The following is an 18,310-nucleotide window of genomic DNA, read 5'->3' as shown; positions in this document are numbered from 1 at the left end:
ACTGCCTGCACGACAGGCAGAAAGCACAGCAAAATGCTCACACTGCCCTGTTGTTTTACCCCATCAAGTGCATTTCATCAGTATGCCAGACTTAGCCCAGGCATTCCAAGTGCTGCCCTGTGACAGGTTGTGCAGCGCCCCACAGCCCCACGGCCCTGCTGCCTGCAGCTACACTCCAGAAGCAGGAACAGTGCAGCCATGGTGTAGGTGAAATCAGTGACTGCTGCTCTAAGATCAGGGTTTGTAAATGCTTTTTATTACCTTCCAGTAGCAAAAAGGTTCCTTTCAACCGTTTCTCTGAATGCTTCCACCAACATAAACAAACAGTTCTGAACACAAATCTTCAGCTCTGCACTCAGTAAGAAAAATCCTTTTCTCTCAATGTCATGGCAGTTTGGTTGGATCCCCGCCCCCTCCTTTTTGTTCCTTCCCATGAGTTTTAGACACAGATCTCTTGGCCGTGGGCAGGCGCTGTGTTTTGGTTTGGTTCAGTGCAGTAGCTAGGGCCTGATGATGTAACGTGAGCAGCATTTCAAGATCACTTCTCATTCTGGCAAGCCTGCTACAAGACAAATGCAGCCCGACTCCCACAGACGTACACAGCAGTGTCTCTCCACCAGCCAGTGCTGTTTGCATAATACGCAAGGACCTTCGGAAGGTGCAAGTGCTTTTTAACTCCAGCCCAATGCCGTTGAGCTGGCTCACTGAGTCAAACACCCAGTAACAGACCCAAGGAACACGTGCACAGCAGGCAGCGCTCCGTGGACCCCATCTATTTTGGTGCTGCCACTGCCAGCCACGAGCCCATCCACTCACCAACAGCCCCACCGGTCCCGCCTGCCTGGGCACATCCAAACCTCCATGTGGGCTGCAATGCCAACACCACCACCCTACCCACAGCCCCTCAGCCCAAGCACCCTAACCAAGACATGGTTTGTGGTATTTTGCTCAAATCCAGCAGCAGCTCTGCACACCAGGAGCACAGCTTTTACCGGGCCTGTGTGCAGCACGGTGCTGGGGGCTCCGAGCAGAAGCCAGGCTGCTGCTTGGCACACCTTAGAGCTTGACTACAGCCACGTGTCGGCTAGCCAAAGGAAGCCAAATACAAGTTACCTAAATATTTTTGGAGCAATCAGATGGAAAACAGAAGTTCCTAATGCTCTGTGGGCACGCGTCTCTGAATGATGTTTTGCTTCATCAGATCCTTTCATTAACTATTGCTTTGGTGTCCAAAAAGCACCCAGTGCGCCACATGGCTGCATCAGCTCCAGCCCAAAACCTCTGTGCCCCTCCTGGTAACAGAATTACTGCATCATCACAACAGACACTCAGCACTGCCATCACAAACAACTCTCAGCCTGATAACTTGGCACCCTATCACTTCTCCCTACTGATTTATTTCAGTTACCATTCTGACTCTCCTTTCCAGAGCTCTGTGCTGCATCTTCCTTTTCCATCGCTAGCTGCATGCTTCCAAATTCATGCCTCCCACATGGCCTTGCCAAACCTGACTGTACTCGCATGTCTTCAGAAAATTGTTCCACACGTTTACTCAGACTTTTGTTTTAATTGCTGTCAGAGATGCCAAAAGCAATCGAATTACTATCCACCAGCTCAATTACTGTGACTGACCTCACACATACTTCTAGCTGCAAACATGAAGTAGAACACAAGCTACGTCTCCTTACAGGCAAGTCTAGCTTTGGATTTCTGAATGAAAGACTGCCTAGAAGCAAATCCTCTGTGATCACACAGAAACTAAGCTGTATTCTCTTGATTAAAGTAAGCTTATGACATACATCCATTGGCAATTCCCAAGGCTCAGCACCTTAACATAGAGGATTGAGACACAACTGTTAACATAACAGACTGAATACAAGTCAGAGAGAACCTTCACCAACCGCTTCCAAGAGAGAAAACGGGATGCCCAAATTTGCCCTGCATCAAAAGCCACCTCTAACAGGACACGACTAAGAGACCGTTCTGAGCCCAATACAAGAAAAGACAGCATTTGATCATAAACAGAGCATGACCATACTGTTGGGTTTTTTTTTGTTTGTTTTTCAGTGTCAGGAAGAGTTCAGCATAAATCCATTTGTCTCCAGCGTGAGAGAGCACAAGTTACAGGAATGAATATACTTCACCCAAAAATCCTTCAATGGCAGCTATCCCAAGACAAAAGGGAAAAGAGCGCTGCCAAAGACACTGTGAGTTACATTTGAATGTCCGCTTACTGTCAGCAGCCTCTCAGTGCAGTTGGTAATGTTGATGAAGGCACCCAACAGTCAAAAGAAAAAGCTTCCCATCTTCTTATTGCCACCCAGTGGAAATGTGAAGCCAGATCTACCTCCGGAGGAAGGCACCAGCTTTTCACCTATCTCCTGGCCATCGAACAGACTGGGTTTTGTGCTGCAGAACTTCCCACTCACCAGCATAGACCTAGTTCTGAGAGCTCTGAGGTCAGCAGGACCATGGCTGCAGAGGTAAAGCAGCAGCTGCCATGCCTGCCTGCGAGCACGCAGTTTTGCCAGGAACCATCTCAAATTCAGCTGGACTAGACGCTAAGGAAACCACAATTAAATGGACTGAGACATCTAAAGCTATTCTCAGAAAATAGGCCAGACTGGGCATGAAAACATCTGAGTTTGGCTTGATTCATAAACCACATGACCAAGACACCCCAGCAGTGCCTCCAGGCAGCGGGCAAAGGAATGCTGAGCAGCACAAAGGTAGGCAGCAGAGCTTCTCAGCCCCAGCTGCCTCTCTATAGCTCCCGCATTTCCCATCATCTCCCATTTGCCACAGCCATACATCCTGAGCCACCCCTTCATCCCAGGACATCAGGGCTCCTCCAGCCGGTACTTGGGCACTGGGCCATGCTCACAGCCAGAGCTGGTCAGTCAACCACCACAAACCCACCTCTGATGCAAAACCAGAGCAATGCAAGCTAAATCATCGATCACATCCAGCTAGCTATGACTGTGCACAACTCCAACTGTCTTTTATACCAACACACAGCAGTTTCCTCTGCAACCAACCAGAACACAACACCAAGCCCTTGTTTGAATAAGTGCACAAACTGTGATGCGGACAAGTCCTTCCCAGTTCCAAGCAAACACAGACATGACTTCAGACACTGGGAGAGCTGCACCAGCTTGGCTCCTCTGCCCTGTGAGTCAGCGTAAGTACTGTGAGCATTGCAGCATTACACGTAAGTGAGCAGAGCACTTAGGGAAGCTGCTCACCAAAGTGAAAACAAAAGGCCAAAGGACATCTGCACCAAGTGGAAGGGACAAATGGCAGGGAAAGCAGACTGCTTCCCATTTTCTAGTCTCAGCAACTGAAAAAAGCAGACGTTCTTCTTCTTAAAGAAATAAGCAGAACTGCAGCAATAATTTCAAAAATAAATTGCTTGTACACGTTAGAAATAAGCACACGAGGAGGAGTGAGCCACAAAGAGATACAGGACATCTGACTTTTATGTCCTGCCCAGCTACAGCACACAACCTATGGAGCAGCACAGGACACGGCTCTCTGCCCCACTCACACCAGGACCCCCCTGCCATCCCAGCAGGTTCACACTGCTCTCACTGGAATGCTGCTCACACCCCACAGCTGTCTCCTCACACAGTTGGCACTGACCCCGCCAACGTGGGACTTGCTTCCAGCGAGGACAGTGTTATTTCATGGCTGCTAGGCAGCACATGCACCACTAGTGGAGTTTTTATCTTCCTGCTTTCCTGCCATACAGAACCAGCCAGGCTGACTCTGTGAACGTTAAGATCACTCACTTTTCCCCATTCGATATCTCCAAGCCAAAACAACATCTGGAACTTCTGTGTGCTGCACAAAGAGGGAGACAGATTAAAGCTGGAGAAAGCTGCACAGAGCTTCCTGAGCACTGCGTGCGACCGTGTTTATCCACATTTCCCATATAGGCCTTCCAGAACGGCCCTGCTGGGAAAAAAGTCCCTTGCACAGACTCAGACACAACATAGAACTCCTTCCACTGCAAAATAACCTCAAGAAGGATTATCAGAAAAATAACAGGAACAAAGCTGATAGGAAAGTTAAGAGTGAGAATGTAGCGCGGTTCTTATAGCAAAACAAGGTGACGTACACTGACCCACAGAAGGAAATAACAGAACGGCCCAGCGCCTTACTCGATAGCTCATGGGAAGCTCCTGGCACCTCACACACATCCCACCCATGGGCGGCAGCCCCCCGAGCGCACCCAGGGCTCAGGCCATGCGCAGCACATCCCCACAACCAGCAGAGCAACAGAGAGCTGCGCCGCAGACAGGCGCAGGGCCAAGACGTGTCCCAGCTAGCACAAACCTCCCTGCCGACAGACACGCCAAGCACACACACAGACCAGTTGCTCCAACATTTACTTAACTCCTGGTAGTTAATTAACAGAAGCCACGACTGCTGGTTATTCCCTAACCAGCTCTCACATCGAGGGGCCAAGCTCCGTACCAACCAAGGGCAGCCAACGGCCTGGACAGCCCTGCCCTCACAGCAAGATGTCCTCTGCCCGCCCAGCCCCGGGCAGCGCACCGGCCCACCCAGCCGCAGTGCAGGCCGCAGGCAGCTGCCGCACCGTGCTGCGCTGGAGGTCACCTTCAATGCATCACAACGACCAAAGTGGGATAAAGCGTGGCTTCAGGAACAGAGTGAATGTGTCACCACTACACCCCATGCTGAGCTCCCACCAGAGCCTGTTACCGCCCTGCCCCACACTGAGCTGTGCAGCACCACGCATACTGCAGGTGAGCACAGAGAAGGCCACTGCTGCCCTAAACGCATTATTTACCTGTAGCAGTTGGCTGAACAAACACACAAGTCACTAAAACACCTCCCAAACTCACTAAACAGCACGACTGCTTGATCTAGTGAAAGCACCCATCCCTGCTGAGCAGCACTGTGCCGTGTTTTGCCGCACTCACCACCAACGCGCTACGATGGCATTCAGCTCTGCTGGAGCCCTGAGCCCCATCCCCTCCCGCTGTCTGATGGAAGGTGCTCCCTTCTTGTCCTGCTAGCATTCTGAAGAAAACATTGTAAGTATTTCTCATGGATATCCAAAGCAAAAAAAACCAAGACCACAGCTAAGTAAGCTTGGAACTCAGCCCGGTGAGCAGCTACAGCACCAAGCCACCCACTGGATAGCTCTGATATCCACGAAGAGCCCTTCACACAGCCCAAACCTTTTCTCTGCCTAGAATTTCCCCAAGTTAAAAGAACAATGCAGCATTCTCTTAACATCTACTTTACAACACACACTAAAGCTAAATTTAACAGGCTACACAAACTGCATGGCATAAATCACTTAACTAAGGAAAAGCACCATTTTCTCCTCTTTCTCTGTGCTTTGCCACCATGACCATTTTCACACACTTGCAGCCTTTCAAAGGGATCATTTTCACCCCATTTTCTGGAATCTCCCCGATCCTTCCCTCTCCATTTGCCTTCCAGCCCACAGACACTCCTTTTGGCCACAGTTCAGCCATCATCCACACCGGATGAACTCACATACACCACGTAGCAGGTAGTTTTCAGGCATTTGCAACTCTCCTGCAAAAGGTTCTGACAGAATTTGCATTGATGTTCAAGCATTCATGGCACTGAATGGTGCCTGAACCATGTACTCTTGCTGTATGACAAACAGGGACCTGGGGCCTGAGACTTCATGCATGTGCTTCACAGCAGAACAACGTGAAAGTCAGTTGGCTCATTTTCATTTACTCTTGAGGTAATCTAAATGCAATCCACTACCTCCAAGCACTTTCTGTAGCTGGATCAACAACCCCATTCCTTTCTTCCTTACTACCCACTGAAGAGACAGCATGGCCCTTGGCTGTGACACAGAGCGTTAGCAATGCTGCAGTGGGGTTTAGTGAAGACAAGCATCGCTGGACACAAGTTAACACTGGTTTGGGGGTTTAAAAAACACTGCTGCAAGAAACACGAAACTCTGAGTAACAGATCTTCAAACAATAATCCTTCATAAGAGACTTCTTACCCAAAGCTGCTTAGAGGGACCTGAAACTACACGTTACTTTCCAGCAGTGACTACATGCCTCATTTCTGCATTGTCTGCTTGTTTTGAAGTCCAGCAGCAACTGCTGTAGCTCTGAGCAAGCAGAGGCACCGGGCCCTTGTGGGAGCAGGCAGCCAGCAGCTCGGCCATGGGCGGCACAGAAGGCAGGCTGCAGGCAGGGGCTCCAGCAGCCCTGTCACACAAGGCCAGCCCCACACACAGCTCCCACAGGTGGGGCGGCACAGAAATCAAAGAGCTTCAAAGTCGTTTTGTGGTGAGCGCTGGGGGCAGAGCTGCCAAACCAGCAGTGCTGGGGAGGGGCGATCCACAGCAGCTGGGGATCTCTCCAGGTCTGCACTGCTCCGCAGGGAAAACCATCCTTGGCCACCTGAAAATCCAGCCGGTCTGCACAGGCTGCCCTGGGAAGGCAGCGCTGCCCAGGGTGATTTCAGCCCTGTTCTGAACATTTCCATCCTTCCCAGACCGCTCCAGGGGCGATGATATACCACACGGCCATCAGAGCAGCCTCCTCCTGGAGGGGAGAAAAGGTTCCTTTAGTCCATCCACACTTGTATGACTGCACTCCACCTTCACTCCCGTCTCCTCCTTCCAACCCCAAATCTTATTCTTAGAAATGCACAAGGCGACAGCAAGAGGTAATTTCAGAGCACTTCATAGCCCCAGTGCTCCTTGCTCAGCTTGTATGCTGGGTACGACAGAACACCCGGTGCTCCTGATTACAGCCAGTGCCGTACATGACAGGGAGCTCTGCACTCAGCAGGATGCACAGGATGGAGGTTTCTTTGGGCTACTACCAGAAAAAAAAGTAGCTACAGAAAGCAAGATGAACCATCCTGAGTCACTGTATTAGCACAATGATTCAAAGCAAAGCTAAGCAAAATTCAAGGTCAAAATAACCTATCTGGAATTTTACCTGGTTTTCTGAAGCTTTAGGACAGCAGTCTGTCTGCATGGTGGACTACACTCTTTGGGGCTTGGTATTTCAACGCTTGCAGGTTGAACAGTGATCAAGGCAACTAAAATCACTGAGCTGAGTCATAATTTGAAAGATGGATTTTGCGTCTGGCTTTGCACTTATATTTTATTCTCTAACAAAGGTTAATCACTGTCCAACATAAATGAAGATACTGTTAAGACCAATTAAATGCTAACTTTATTTCCCAGGAAAAAAGCAACCTTGTTAATAACAAACAACAGAGGATGAAAGGGAAGAATAGAACTTCTGACTGTTACTGGGCGCACGCTGTGCTGGCATGCAGTAATGGGGAGGGACAGTCCCCAGAGCTAACGCTGTGAATCTTTGCTTATCCCAAACAAGAGTTCAATCAAAGGGAATGCAATTACTATTGGAAGACAAGGTTATAGCAGCAGTGTGCTATTTCTGCAAGAAAGAAACCACCCAAAGCAGCAGGCCCACCGCCCCTCCAGCAGCCAGCCTGCCTCCCCTCCCCCCAGCAGCACACAAGGGTTCAGTGCCAGCAGCAGCAGCCCGTGTGTCACCTTGGTGACATTCCTGCAGCAAATCAGCACACTGTGCAAGCTTGGAGGAGATCTCAGAGTCACAGGATGGGAGGGAGCATCCATCACCAGCAATCCATCACCCTCAGCACACAGCCAGGGCAAGCGTTCACCCAGCTGTACTCACAACGTGCCATGTGCTTTTATGAGGACAAAAAAGCAGAAATGCAAATTCAACAAAAGGCCAAACAGTTCAGCCATGTAGGTTAATTGGAGCATTGTAGATTTTAAATGCACAGTAGCAAAGGTGAAACTTTCTTAAAGACCCCAGGCCGAGCATCTCCCAAGGGCACGTCCCATCGGCTTCCTGAAAATCTCCCTCAGACAGCTAAGTTTAGATTCACAGGTTTTAACTCAAAGGATTTTTTTTTTTTAACATGCATTACTATGCTTAGACCTTTACTATGCTTATTTGTTCTACTTAAACATTGTTACTCACTTGCAACAGAGAAAACTTTTTCTTGGTTTTGCTTGCTTTTGTAGGAAAGACAGACTTTCAAGATCAGAAAAAATCAGCAGTCTCCCATAAATATCACCCCCCATATGTTACAGCAGCACCAGAGCAGTGCACACAAACCATCCTAAGGCACTGACATCTTCCTGCAGAGCCTCCTGGAGCTCAACACAGAAAACAAGAAACCTCCCAAATAAAGCAAGCACAAAAGCAAAGAACGAGCTGTTACACATTCACTACAGGAAGACAGTGATTTCAAATTAGGAATTTTGGAGAAAGACAGGATCTGTTCTCACAGCACCACCAGGACTAAGGAAAAGCAGGATGGCTTCGGGATGCACCAACTTCTACAAACACAACACGTTCGTGTTCAGAACACTTCACATGCAACCAAACACCTGTTCCATACAGTCACCATGAAATGTGTCAAAAGCCTTACTTTAAAGTACTTCAGTACTTACTTCAGAACTTTGAGAGAGAAAAAATACACACTTCATATCCTTTTACGCTTTGTTGGCACACCAAAACTCTAAAGGTTACAGTGTGCATCTGAGCATTGCCTCTGTTTGGTGGTGGTTTAATTTTCTCACACTCACACCAGCGAGCAGCTCAGCAAGGAGCCTCTCCCAGACAGCACAGCCAACAAGAAAACCTCAGCGATGCCGGCTCAGCACAGCCAGGCCTGCAGGGTCCCCACTGCCGCAGCCCACAGCCAAGAGCAGCAGAACACGGCTCTGAGCAGCCATCCGTGCTAACAGAGCTGCTCGGGTGGGACCCTACGGCCCTGCTGGTTTCCTGAGTGCCAGGCTGCCTCCTGCCCCCCTTCAGCTGCCTGCACCCACATTCTGCAGCCCTGTTCTCCCAGCGCCCCCCCAGGTCTCCGTGGCTCCTCCTGAAGGAGGCCCCTTCGCTCGCTCAGATTCTCCATGAAGTCCCCTCCCACAGCCACATAACCCTACAGCACTCTGCCTTGTGACAAGTCTCTCAGGAGCAAAAAGAGGACAAAGTACTCATCAGGAAAAGGATTCAACTACACAGCAGCAGGAACGGAAGAGCTTTCACACACACCTTGATACAAGACCCCAACCCTAATACTCAAATGCACTCAAAAGCGGTGAGTTCAGCTCCTCCCCTCCCTAAGAAAAGTGGGCTTTGCTCATTGCTTTGGCTGCCAGTTACCTCCAGGCACACACTGGCCCGAAGCAGTGCACTTGCTCTTCTTTCCAGGTTTTCCAATCACAGCCAAGACCACAGATATCTCTCCTCCTACCTCTCCCACTGTTTGAAGAGGAACCTTCCGATTTCTTCAGCCAGGTCTCTGAAGAGCCATTAAGTTCCACGAGACTTGGCAGAAGGACACGCACTGGAAACACAGCAGTCTTGCAAGAGCTGCAAGTTAAAGGCTTGTCTGCACAAGAGAAGCTCCGGGGATGGCTCTCACCATTTGAGCTAGGTGCTTGTGAGGACTCCTGCAGCAGAGCAAGGGCTAAGGACAGGCTTGGTGCAGGGCAACGGCGTGCCATGAACTGCACCTACTTTCCTCAAAATACAATTGTATCCTCAAATCCCCTCTTTTCATCTCAGTCCACTGCTGTGGGTGGACAGTGGCTCTGTTAACTCAGCTTGCAGAACTTCAAGTTCTTTCTCTTCTTCCATTTGCTCTATTTCACTCCCCAGGGCCCTGTATCCAGCAGATAACTAAAATTAGATAGGTAACGTTTCACGGCCTTCAATACTCTCGTCTACACACAACAGGATCTTTCTTACAATAAAGGGCATCTGCGCTGGGAGCTCAATCAGCATCGTTACCAGCAGACCATGCATCAAAGTTTGACGTACTCCAGGAACACGATCTGACCAGGAATAAAGGCAGATTTACCCCAAGCAGGCCCTTTGCAAAAGTAAACCTACAACAGCAACGCAGATTCAAATGCCAGTTTCCCACCAGAGACTCCAGTAACCCTATAAGAACTAATACCTCCTAGAACTGGATTTGGTCTTCTGGCTTTCAATTGCTCATCACTTTGCCCCTTCTAATGGAAAAAATAAAATGCCCTTGGAATTCTGCATTTTGCTGTACATCAGAGTCCGGTGTTTTATTTGAATGTCTGACAAACAACCGCCATTCAAACTCTAACTAAACAGATCCAAGACTTTTCCACCAAAAAGCCACTCGTACACAAAGCACAGGAATACTGTATTTCTTTTGAGGTATTTTAGCGGTGCTTGGGATTTGAATACCACTATTTAAGAATAGTCATACTGATACACTCATTCCTTAAAATACTGCAGGTGCAAGGAACACGAGTGGGGAAAGGGTATAAACAGCTTCAGACCTTAGAACAGCCTTTGCAGAGCAGACATGCACAGGTTTGCTTTAGAGGAAAGGACACGAGCTCTACATGCGTGTAAAATGCCTCCACCAAGACAGAAAACCAGTCTTCTGTTTAGGCAAGCTGGAACACGTTATTCATTTAGCTTGCTCTCTACTAGAGGCTGATGCAAACATGTGGGTCCACAAACACACGCAGAGGTGTCTACATGGCATTCCTGGCACATTTATACAGGCTTACTTGACAACCAACTAATTTGAGGTTAAAAGAGCAAAAGCAAAGCCAAGGAGGTGTGGAAGAAATTTTAAGCAGTGTCCTGACAGCAGAAGCCCATGGGAGGGACCATGAGAACAGAGCGAGGCATGGTGCCTGGCCAGCACCAGGGCACCGGCTGTGTGCTGCACTGCATGTTCCTCTGCTAACTTGAGAGGAGCTTTTTCTAATCCTGGTGGTTTGACTCAATTCGTGTGTTTCTTTCTTTACAGAGAAGGGCTCCAACTATGCAAGGACTTGGGAGAACAGCTGATGTTCCCGTGATGTAGCTCTCATCTTAGCCACAAAGCTCTCAGCCCCGTGCCCAGCTAGCTCACCTGCACATGGGACACCCTGCTGGCAGAAGGGCAGGAAACTTCACATCAAAGGAAGGCCCTATGCAAGTCTTCAGAGAAAGCAGGCCCTGCATAGAGATAAGCAGAGATGGCTCCTCCAGCACCACGTTTACACCTAGTTACCCTGGAGATGAAGAGCCCCAGGGTGACAATAGTCCTGCCAGGGTACTGTGACAATGGCCTTTCAACAGCACCCACCGCTGAGCAGAGCAGAGCAGCCTGTGCTGATTTCAGTCCCCACACAGCACAGGACTGCTGGTAAAGCTGTGCACCCCAACAGCAAGGAGTGGGGAGCTGCCCACACATTGGCTGCACAGCCACACAGAGCCCAGCACAGCCTTGTGTCACACTGCAGCCCAGTCCTGCCAGGAGCAGCATTTCAGGTGACCAACAAAGCACTGCAATGAAGTCAAGAAGAGTTTCAATGTGATTTTTGCCAGTAATAAACAACCTGCAAGATACCAGCTATCTTTTCTTTAGGATAACATGTTACAATTAATTTACCCTCTCCTAACCAAACCACTATCTTTCCATTTCATTTTCTCTTTCAAGATCCAGCCTTGAAAGGACTTAATTGTTCCAGTCCACCCACATAAACACAAGAGACAACTCCGTTGCAGTGGAGAGCCCTAAATAGCACAGACTGGCTCAGACTGACTAATACAAACACACATCTTGTTTAACACTACGGTTGTTCCCAGGGGGATGCAGACCTCCCCTCTACTCCCACGCCACACCCACAGCCATTGCAGGCAGCCACCCAACCCCAGCTTGGGCAGCGCAGAACTGAGCCACGAATCGATCCCTGCTGGAACTAGTCCAGCAAAGCCAAGTTGAACTTTAACAAAATTAACACGCTTACCCAGCTCATTACATGGCCACAGAAGCACCAGAATAGGAGAAAGAGCAGCACATGGAGAGGATGAGCGGGACTGCTTGTTTCCTCGGCTCCCACACCGAGCTGAAGCCCTGCACAGCTGCGGTGCCGAGTGTGGGGCGGCTCAGGCCGCAACCCCAGGCCATTAGCAGCCCAGGCGCAGGGGCCTGCTGAGGCACACAGTCATGAAAGCAGCCATCAGCAGCTTGCAGGACTTCAAAAGGAAGCCACTTCTAGCCTCCAAGCTATCCACCCAGCCAAAGGAAGCCGGTGAAGGGCTGCCAACCTGCTCCTGCAGTTACAGGATACACGCCAGACAAGCAGCAGACCTGCAATTGGAAGAGGTGTTTGCTGGACTCCGTTCTGCAGCTTATTAGCAGAGAGGTAAAGTCTGCAGCTTCTTGTCCTAAGAAATGCCTGACCTCTGCCGAGAGCTGCTGGGCAAGGCCACCCTATGTGGCAGCACAAGCTCCTCCTGCTCACTTCCCCTCAACTGAGGTGGCGCCGTGGCTCAGTGCAGCAGAAAGGAGTGTTCCAGGCATGGAGAGCACAGCCCAGAGCTGTGCATCACCTCTGTGTCTGCCAAAAAGCTAACAGCAGCCAGCACTCTCCTCTACTCAGCCCATCTTGGTTCAAGGTGGAGCTCATTCCATTTCTGCCAAGGCAAACAGAGTCCAACCACCAAGCTGGAGGTCTTCCTTCCTTTAAAACAGACCTGAGATTACTAGCAACAAGCTCCAGGTGTGTCCGCACGTCTTTTCAGGCACATGGCAGATGGCTGAACAGAAACAGGGTCAGACACTCTCAGGAGCAACTGAAGAAGGAAACGCGCTCATCCACATAAGCCACTTTATATCAGCAACCATTCAGTCACCTATTCAGCTTACCAGGAGAAAAGAGAACAAGAGGTACACCCGACCCACACTAACCTGCTGGCTACACAAGTGTCCCCGAGCAGAGGCCGAGGGAGAAGCAATGAGGACACAACATGGGAAGGTCCTCTGCCCCACGCTTCCAGTCGAGGCAAGCTCCCCAGCCTGACACTGCATCCAGTCCTCTGCACCCAAAGGCCTGCCCACAGGCCCAGGAAAAGACCTAATGCCATTCTTAAAATAAACCAGAAAACCGCCCTCAGATGTCCCACAGCAGTCTCTCCGTACCTGACCCCTCACAGCCGGAAGTACGTCTCAACACGGCTGACTACAGGCTGCATTCCCGGCTCCCACACGACGTGGGGCCACGGCCTCACATTACAGCCATCTCCACAGGATCTGTGCCCAGACCCTCTCTCCCCAGCAGAAGTTCAGCCGCACCGCTCCCACAGCAGCTCACAGCACCTCGCAGAACAAAGCCGAGCAGCCCCAAGTTACCCGAACTGCTTACAGAGCGAGCTGCCTTCGTACCATGAGGGACGTCCCCGGGGCTGCAGAGGTGCCGAGGCACGGGCAGCACACTGCTTCAGGCACCAAGGACACAGAACACGTCCCGTCCGAACCGGGCAGCTCCTCGCCCCAACACGGCCCGCTCTCCCTGCCGGGCCCAGAGCCGTGCCCGCGGGCGGGACGAGCGCGGCACCAAAGGAAAGCACAGATCAAAGGAGCCCCGTTTGAAGGCGGGATCGTGTAATAACCGGCTGAGACGGTGATGCAGCACCTGATGTTGACTATTCACCAGCAGATGAATCACAGGGTCGGTCAGCGCCTGAACTGCTCATAAAGAACACCGGCGGCTTTCTGAAATCCTTCTTCTGCATTACCAGCAGTAGCAACGCAGTCCTGAGATCCAGAAAAGTCAGCATCCCACAGAATTAACACAAAAGCAGTGGCAATTAACCCAGCCTTTCTAATCACAGTCAACGCTGATCTCGTCAGCCAGGCAAAGTTCAGAGAGCAGCGAGGCCCACCGACACCACAGGGGGGGCGCCTGCAGGCACCCAGCAGCATGAGAGGGGCTGGATCTCCAGCAAGGCACACCCACAGCCCGGCCCATAGGGCCCTCGGTTACAGCCACGTTCCCATCCACATAGAGCTCGTGCTTTTGGAAGCACTGCTCTAAAACTGGGTTATAACTGCCAAAATGGCCAAGAAACAAGAGCTTCTTGAAAGCATTTCCACAAAATTCTCTATATTTTACAGCCAACAGCTGTTTCTAAGTTGATGATCTCAAAAAACCTTCCAAACTATCGTGAAGTTAGGTTTCCAACACCAAGAAATCCATCATTCCTTACTTCACATACATGGCTTTTCAGTTCCATGGAGGGCGTGCTTGGAAGTTGCATTCTTAGCCCCCATCAGAGCACACTGTGACCAACATGCTCCTCTTTCTTTCACTCCTGGTTACTCTCAGGTCTCAGACAAGCCATCCCCAAGCACACTGGCACACCCCTGTGAGGGCCAACCCACAACCCGGCCCACTGGAGCCCTGCAAATCCTCACTCACATTAAGGATGGAAGACAGCAATTCCCACTCTGAAATCTACCACATCTGGCACACTGCTGTGATCTCCTGTCGCTGTATATAGCTGCACAGACGAGCAGGCTGAGATTTTAACCTGTTTATACACAGAAGAGACTAAAAGATATAAGGGCAGATACTGCAATCCTCTTTTGAGAGCCCAAATACCTAAGAATGGGAACAAATTCAAGTGCTATTTCTTCCCCTTGGGCAGGAGTGAAGGGGCTAAAAAGGGGGCCTGGATATTTATGGCGGCTGTTCCTAGATCCTATTTTAACATCAGACTTCATTATATTTAAGCATTGCTTCAGAGTACCAGCTGGCAAATAAAATAAACCCACCACCACACTGATGTTGTTTTACTGCCCGTGTTTGCCTCCTACCTCCAAGGAGATTCTTTGCTACTGATGAGGAGCCCAATGCTCATCCCTTCCCCAGTATATGGATTTGGAGAGCAAAGCAAGGCCAAAGCAGGGCTGTGGGAGCACTGAACCAATTTTATCCCTCTCACCTGCATTCCTCCCAAATAAGCCCTGTGCTGTGTTTCAGCCCTGCCCAAAAGGAGCCGGGGCTGCCGGTGGGTGGAAAGCTAGACATGAGCCAGCACTGTGCCCTCGTGACCCAGAAGGCCAACCCGATCCTGGGCTGCATCAAAAGCAGCGTGGCCAGCAGTCAGGGAGGAGATCCTGCACGTCTGCTCTGCGCTGTGAGACCTCACCTGGAGCACTGCATCCAGATGTGGAGTCCCCAGTACAGGAGAGGCATGGAGCTGTTGGAGAGCGTCCAGAGCGGGGCCACAAAAATCCCTGCGAGGACAGCCTGAGAGCTGGGGCTGCTCAGCACGGAGAAAGGAAGGCTCTGAGGTGAGCTGAGAGCAGCCTGCAGTACCGAAAGGGCTGCAGCAAGGAAGGGGGCAGACTCTTCAACAGGGTCTGCTGTGACAGGACAAGGGGAAATGGCTTCAAACAAAAGGAGGGAGACTGGGATTGGATACAAAGAAGACGTTTTTTACAATAAGCGCACTGAGGCCTTGGCACAGATTGCCCGGAGAGGTGGTGGGTGCCCCATCCCTGCAGACATTCAAAGTCAGGCTGGGCCAGGCTCTGAGCTCCCGATCCACCTGTGGGCATCCCTGTTCAGTGTGTTCAGTGCAAGGGAGTTGGGCTACGTGTCCTTCAGGGTCCCTTCTGACTCAAATGTTTCTGTGATTCCACGTGTCTGCTGCAGTGTGCTGTGCAACCTGAGCAAGACAACACAAGGCAGCTCTGTGCTGGGCAGCCATGGGGCAATGGTGCTGCTCTGAGAGGGGCTGCCCCACACCTCCCTCCCCACAGCACCGGTGATGCTTTCCTGTACACATTGGGACCTACCAACAGAGCCAGACCACAGACAGCCACAGCAGCACGAGCAGCAAAGCAGCAAAAGGAAGCCTTTCTGTACATTGGAAAGACAAGCCCTCTCAAAAATAGATAAGTTTTGCAGGAAATGGTTATATTTAGCCCTCCCCTTTCACCTCAGCTCCTCAACACATTCTCCTTCTCCTACTGAAGGACTTTAATAACTGATACTAGAGGTCAGCTTTAACACATCGCCTCAGCAGAAAAAAATGCAGCCAACTTAATGCATGTTAATATAGAAGAGTGTAAACAACCACAGGAATATCAAGTATCTGACTACTACGGCATGAGGAGAACTCTGGCTTCTCAAAATGCATTAAATAGCTCCAGAAAGATAATGTGACCAAAGTTATTGTGCGAGTTTAGTCTGAGGAAGGCGAGGCTGAACTTCTGCAGACACCACTGCTGCCCTCACAAATGCTTTTCACGCTAACCAACACAGCTCCAGTATTTCCTATGGAATACAAGCAGGAGGTAACAGCCTCAGCAGCTGCATGCCGAAATGCTTCCCACTACACACGTATAAAGTAAGCTTTATAAGGAACTGGATTTCAAGAGTTACTGCTCAATAGAACCTGGGGAGAGGCTGTGAACAGTATCTCCAAAGCACCGCCAGCAGAAGGCCAGCAGGATTTCCCTTTCTCAGCTGTAATTTCAATACCATGCTGTAAGAACTAAAACAAGAAATCTCTGAAACAGCTTTCTTCCCTCCGGCTGTTTCATTTAACTATCAGCTTTGCCTTCCAGCTGCTGGCCTCACTACAGCTCAGAATGTAAAAACTGACAATTTAAAAGCCGAGACGGTAGAGGTTGATCTGAGTCAGAGCAACAGGCGCAGAGCTCGTCCCGAGGTGGAACGGCAGCAGTCAGCACAGAGCAGGCCGGTCCTGCCGGTGGGGGCTGCAGGGCCACCGCCAGCGTGGCGGAGATGGGGCACCTCTGGCACCTCCTGCTCCCCCACACAGACCCGGGGATGCCTTCCACAAGTCGGTACAGTCAAAGGAGCCGGGTGGCTGAGTGCAACCCGTCCTCATCCCTGGCCTTGGCTTCGCCCATCGCAGCCTCAAGGCAACCCGGGACTTGTCACGCAGCACCAGAGCTCGGAGAGTACAAGTGGGAGGACGCCGGCAAAGTGTCCGCCGTGCCGCGATGCGCCGCGCTCTCTTCGGAGCTGAGGTAGGAAGGCGGCACGCAGGAGACCATCACTGAGAGCAGACGGGAATTTCAGGCTCCTGGAGCTCCGTCAGCGCTCACAGCGCAGCGCGGCTCCCGGGGCCGCATCTCACGACTTCCTAGCACCGCCCGGAGCGCCGCAGCCCGCCGGGGCCGCTTTGCTACGGCTGACGGGGCCGCCGAAGCGCTCGGCTCCATTTTACCGCAGCCTCGCTGCGGCGAACGACTCCGTTCGACACGTCTTCGGCCGCCTCCGGAGACGGAGGGAACGCGGCCGCCCGAGGAGCCAAGGCCCGCGGGAAGGTGAGCGGCCGGAGCCCGGAGCGCCTTTGTGTGCGGCCGAGGCGGCGGGATGGTCGGGCAGAGCGACGCGGCGGAACGAAGCGGCCCCTGGGCGCCGCACACCGGCACGGGCCGCGCTCGCAGGGCCGCGGCCGCCCGGCCCCGCTCCGAGCCCCCGGCCCGGCCTCCGCACCGCCCTCCGTCTCCGGGGCCGCCTCTCGGACAGGCCGCGAGCCCCGCCGCTCCCCCCGCGGCCGACGAGGCCCCGCCGCTCCCCGCCCGGCCCCAGCTCACCTCCTCATCGCTGCGGCAGGCGCTACGACGGACTCGCCATGGGCGGCGGCGGCGCGGCGGCCGCGCGGAGGGCACGGCGCTGAGCGGGCGCGCGGCCCCCCCGCATGCCCCGCGGCGGCGCGCAGCTGACAATGGGCCGGCGGCGGCGGCGGCGGGCGGGGCGGGGCGTGACGGGGGGCGTCACTCGTCCGCGGCGTCCGCCAATGAGCGCCGGGCTCACTGCGTCACTTCCTGCCGCCGACGCGACGCGGCGATGCCCGTCCCCTGAGCGCCCCCTGCCGGCGGCGCGGGATCCCCGGCGCTCCCGGCGTCCCGCGCGGCGCTAGGCGCGCGCGTCCCCGTGGCCGGGGGTCGCGCTCGTCCAGCGCCGGAACTGCGCGGCGGGATCCGGAGAACGCGGGCCGAGCCGCGGGGAAGCGGCGGCCGCCCGCTCGGCCTCGACGAGTCGCGCGCCTGCTGCCCTCCGCCGGTCCCCGTGCGCAGAGCGGAGCGCAGCTGGAAGCGGCGAAGGAAAAGGCCGTTAGGCAACAGAGAAACGAGACAGGGCTTTAAAACGCAAAACGCGCCTTTAATCGTCGCCCAGCAGAAGCGCTGCTCGGCGCCGCGCGTTGTTGCAGAGCCGTCGGGGAGCGGCTGCCCGGCTGCGGATGGCGGCTGTCGGGTGCGGCTGCGGCGCGTGCTGCGGTACGAGCGCCTCGACTCGCGTACGGGTTTCTCTTCTCCGTTTTGTTTTCGCCCGAAGCCGCCCGGCGTGCCGTCATTGCTCAGCCCCGCGGCGGCGATTCGCACTCCGTCTCTTTGCCGCTGGCCCCGACGCGCGGTTCGCTCGACTTTCGGGCAACTTTCCAGTTCTGAG

The 18,310-nt window shown here is 52.6% G+C and overlaps 1 protein-coding gene across 1 annotated transcript in view; it reads right to left on the bottom strand.

Annotated features, from left to right (window-relative positions):
• Positions 1-17,543, bottom strand: part of ACVR1 (activin A receptor type 1) — a 43,278-nt gene extending 25,735 nt beyond the window's left edge. The window contains exon 1 of the mRNA XM_052675429.1: positions 17,455-17,543. Within this exon, the coding sequence (XP_052531389.1) occupies positions 17,455-17,462 (8 nt within the window). The 5' untranslated portion in view covers positions 17,463-17,543. The remainder of the gene's footprint in view (positions 1-17,454) is intronic.
• Between the last annotated feature and the right edge of the window lie 767 nt (positions 17,544-18,310).

The sequence above is a fragment of the Tympanuchus pallidicinctus genome, unplaced genomic scaffold (assembly GCF_026119805.1).
Source record: "Tympanuchus pallidicinctus isolate F22 unplaced genomic scaffold, pur_lepc_1.0 scaffold15, whole genome shotgun sequence".
NCBI classification, from domain to species: domain Eukaryota; kingdom Metazoa; phylum Chordata; class Aves; order Galliformes; family Phasianidae; genus Tympanuchus; species Tympanuchus pallidicinctus.
The sequence above is the reverse complement of the archived record's forward strand: the minus strand, read 5'-3'. Positions and strand labels throughout refer to the sequence as shown.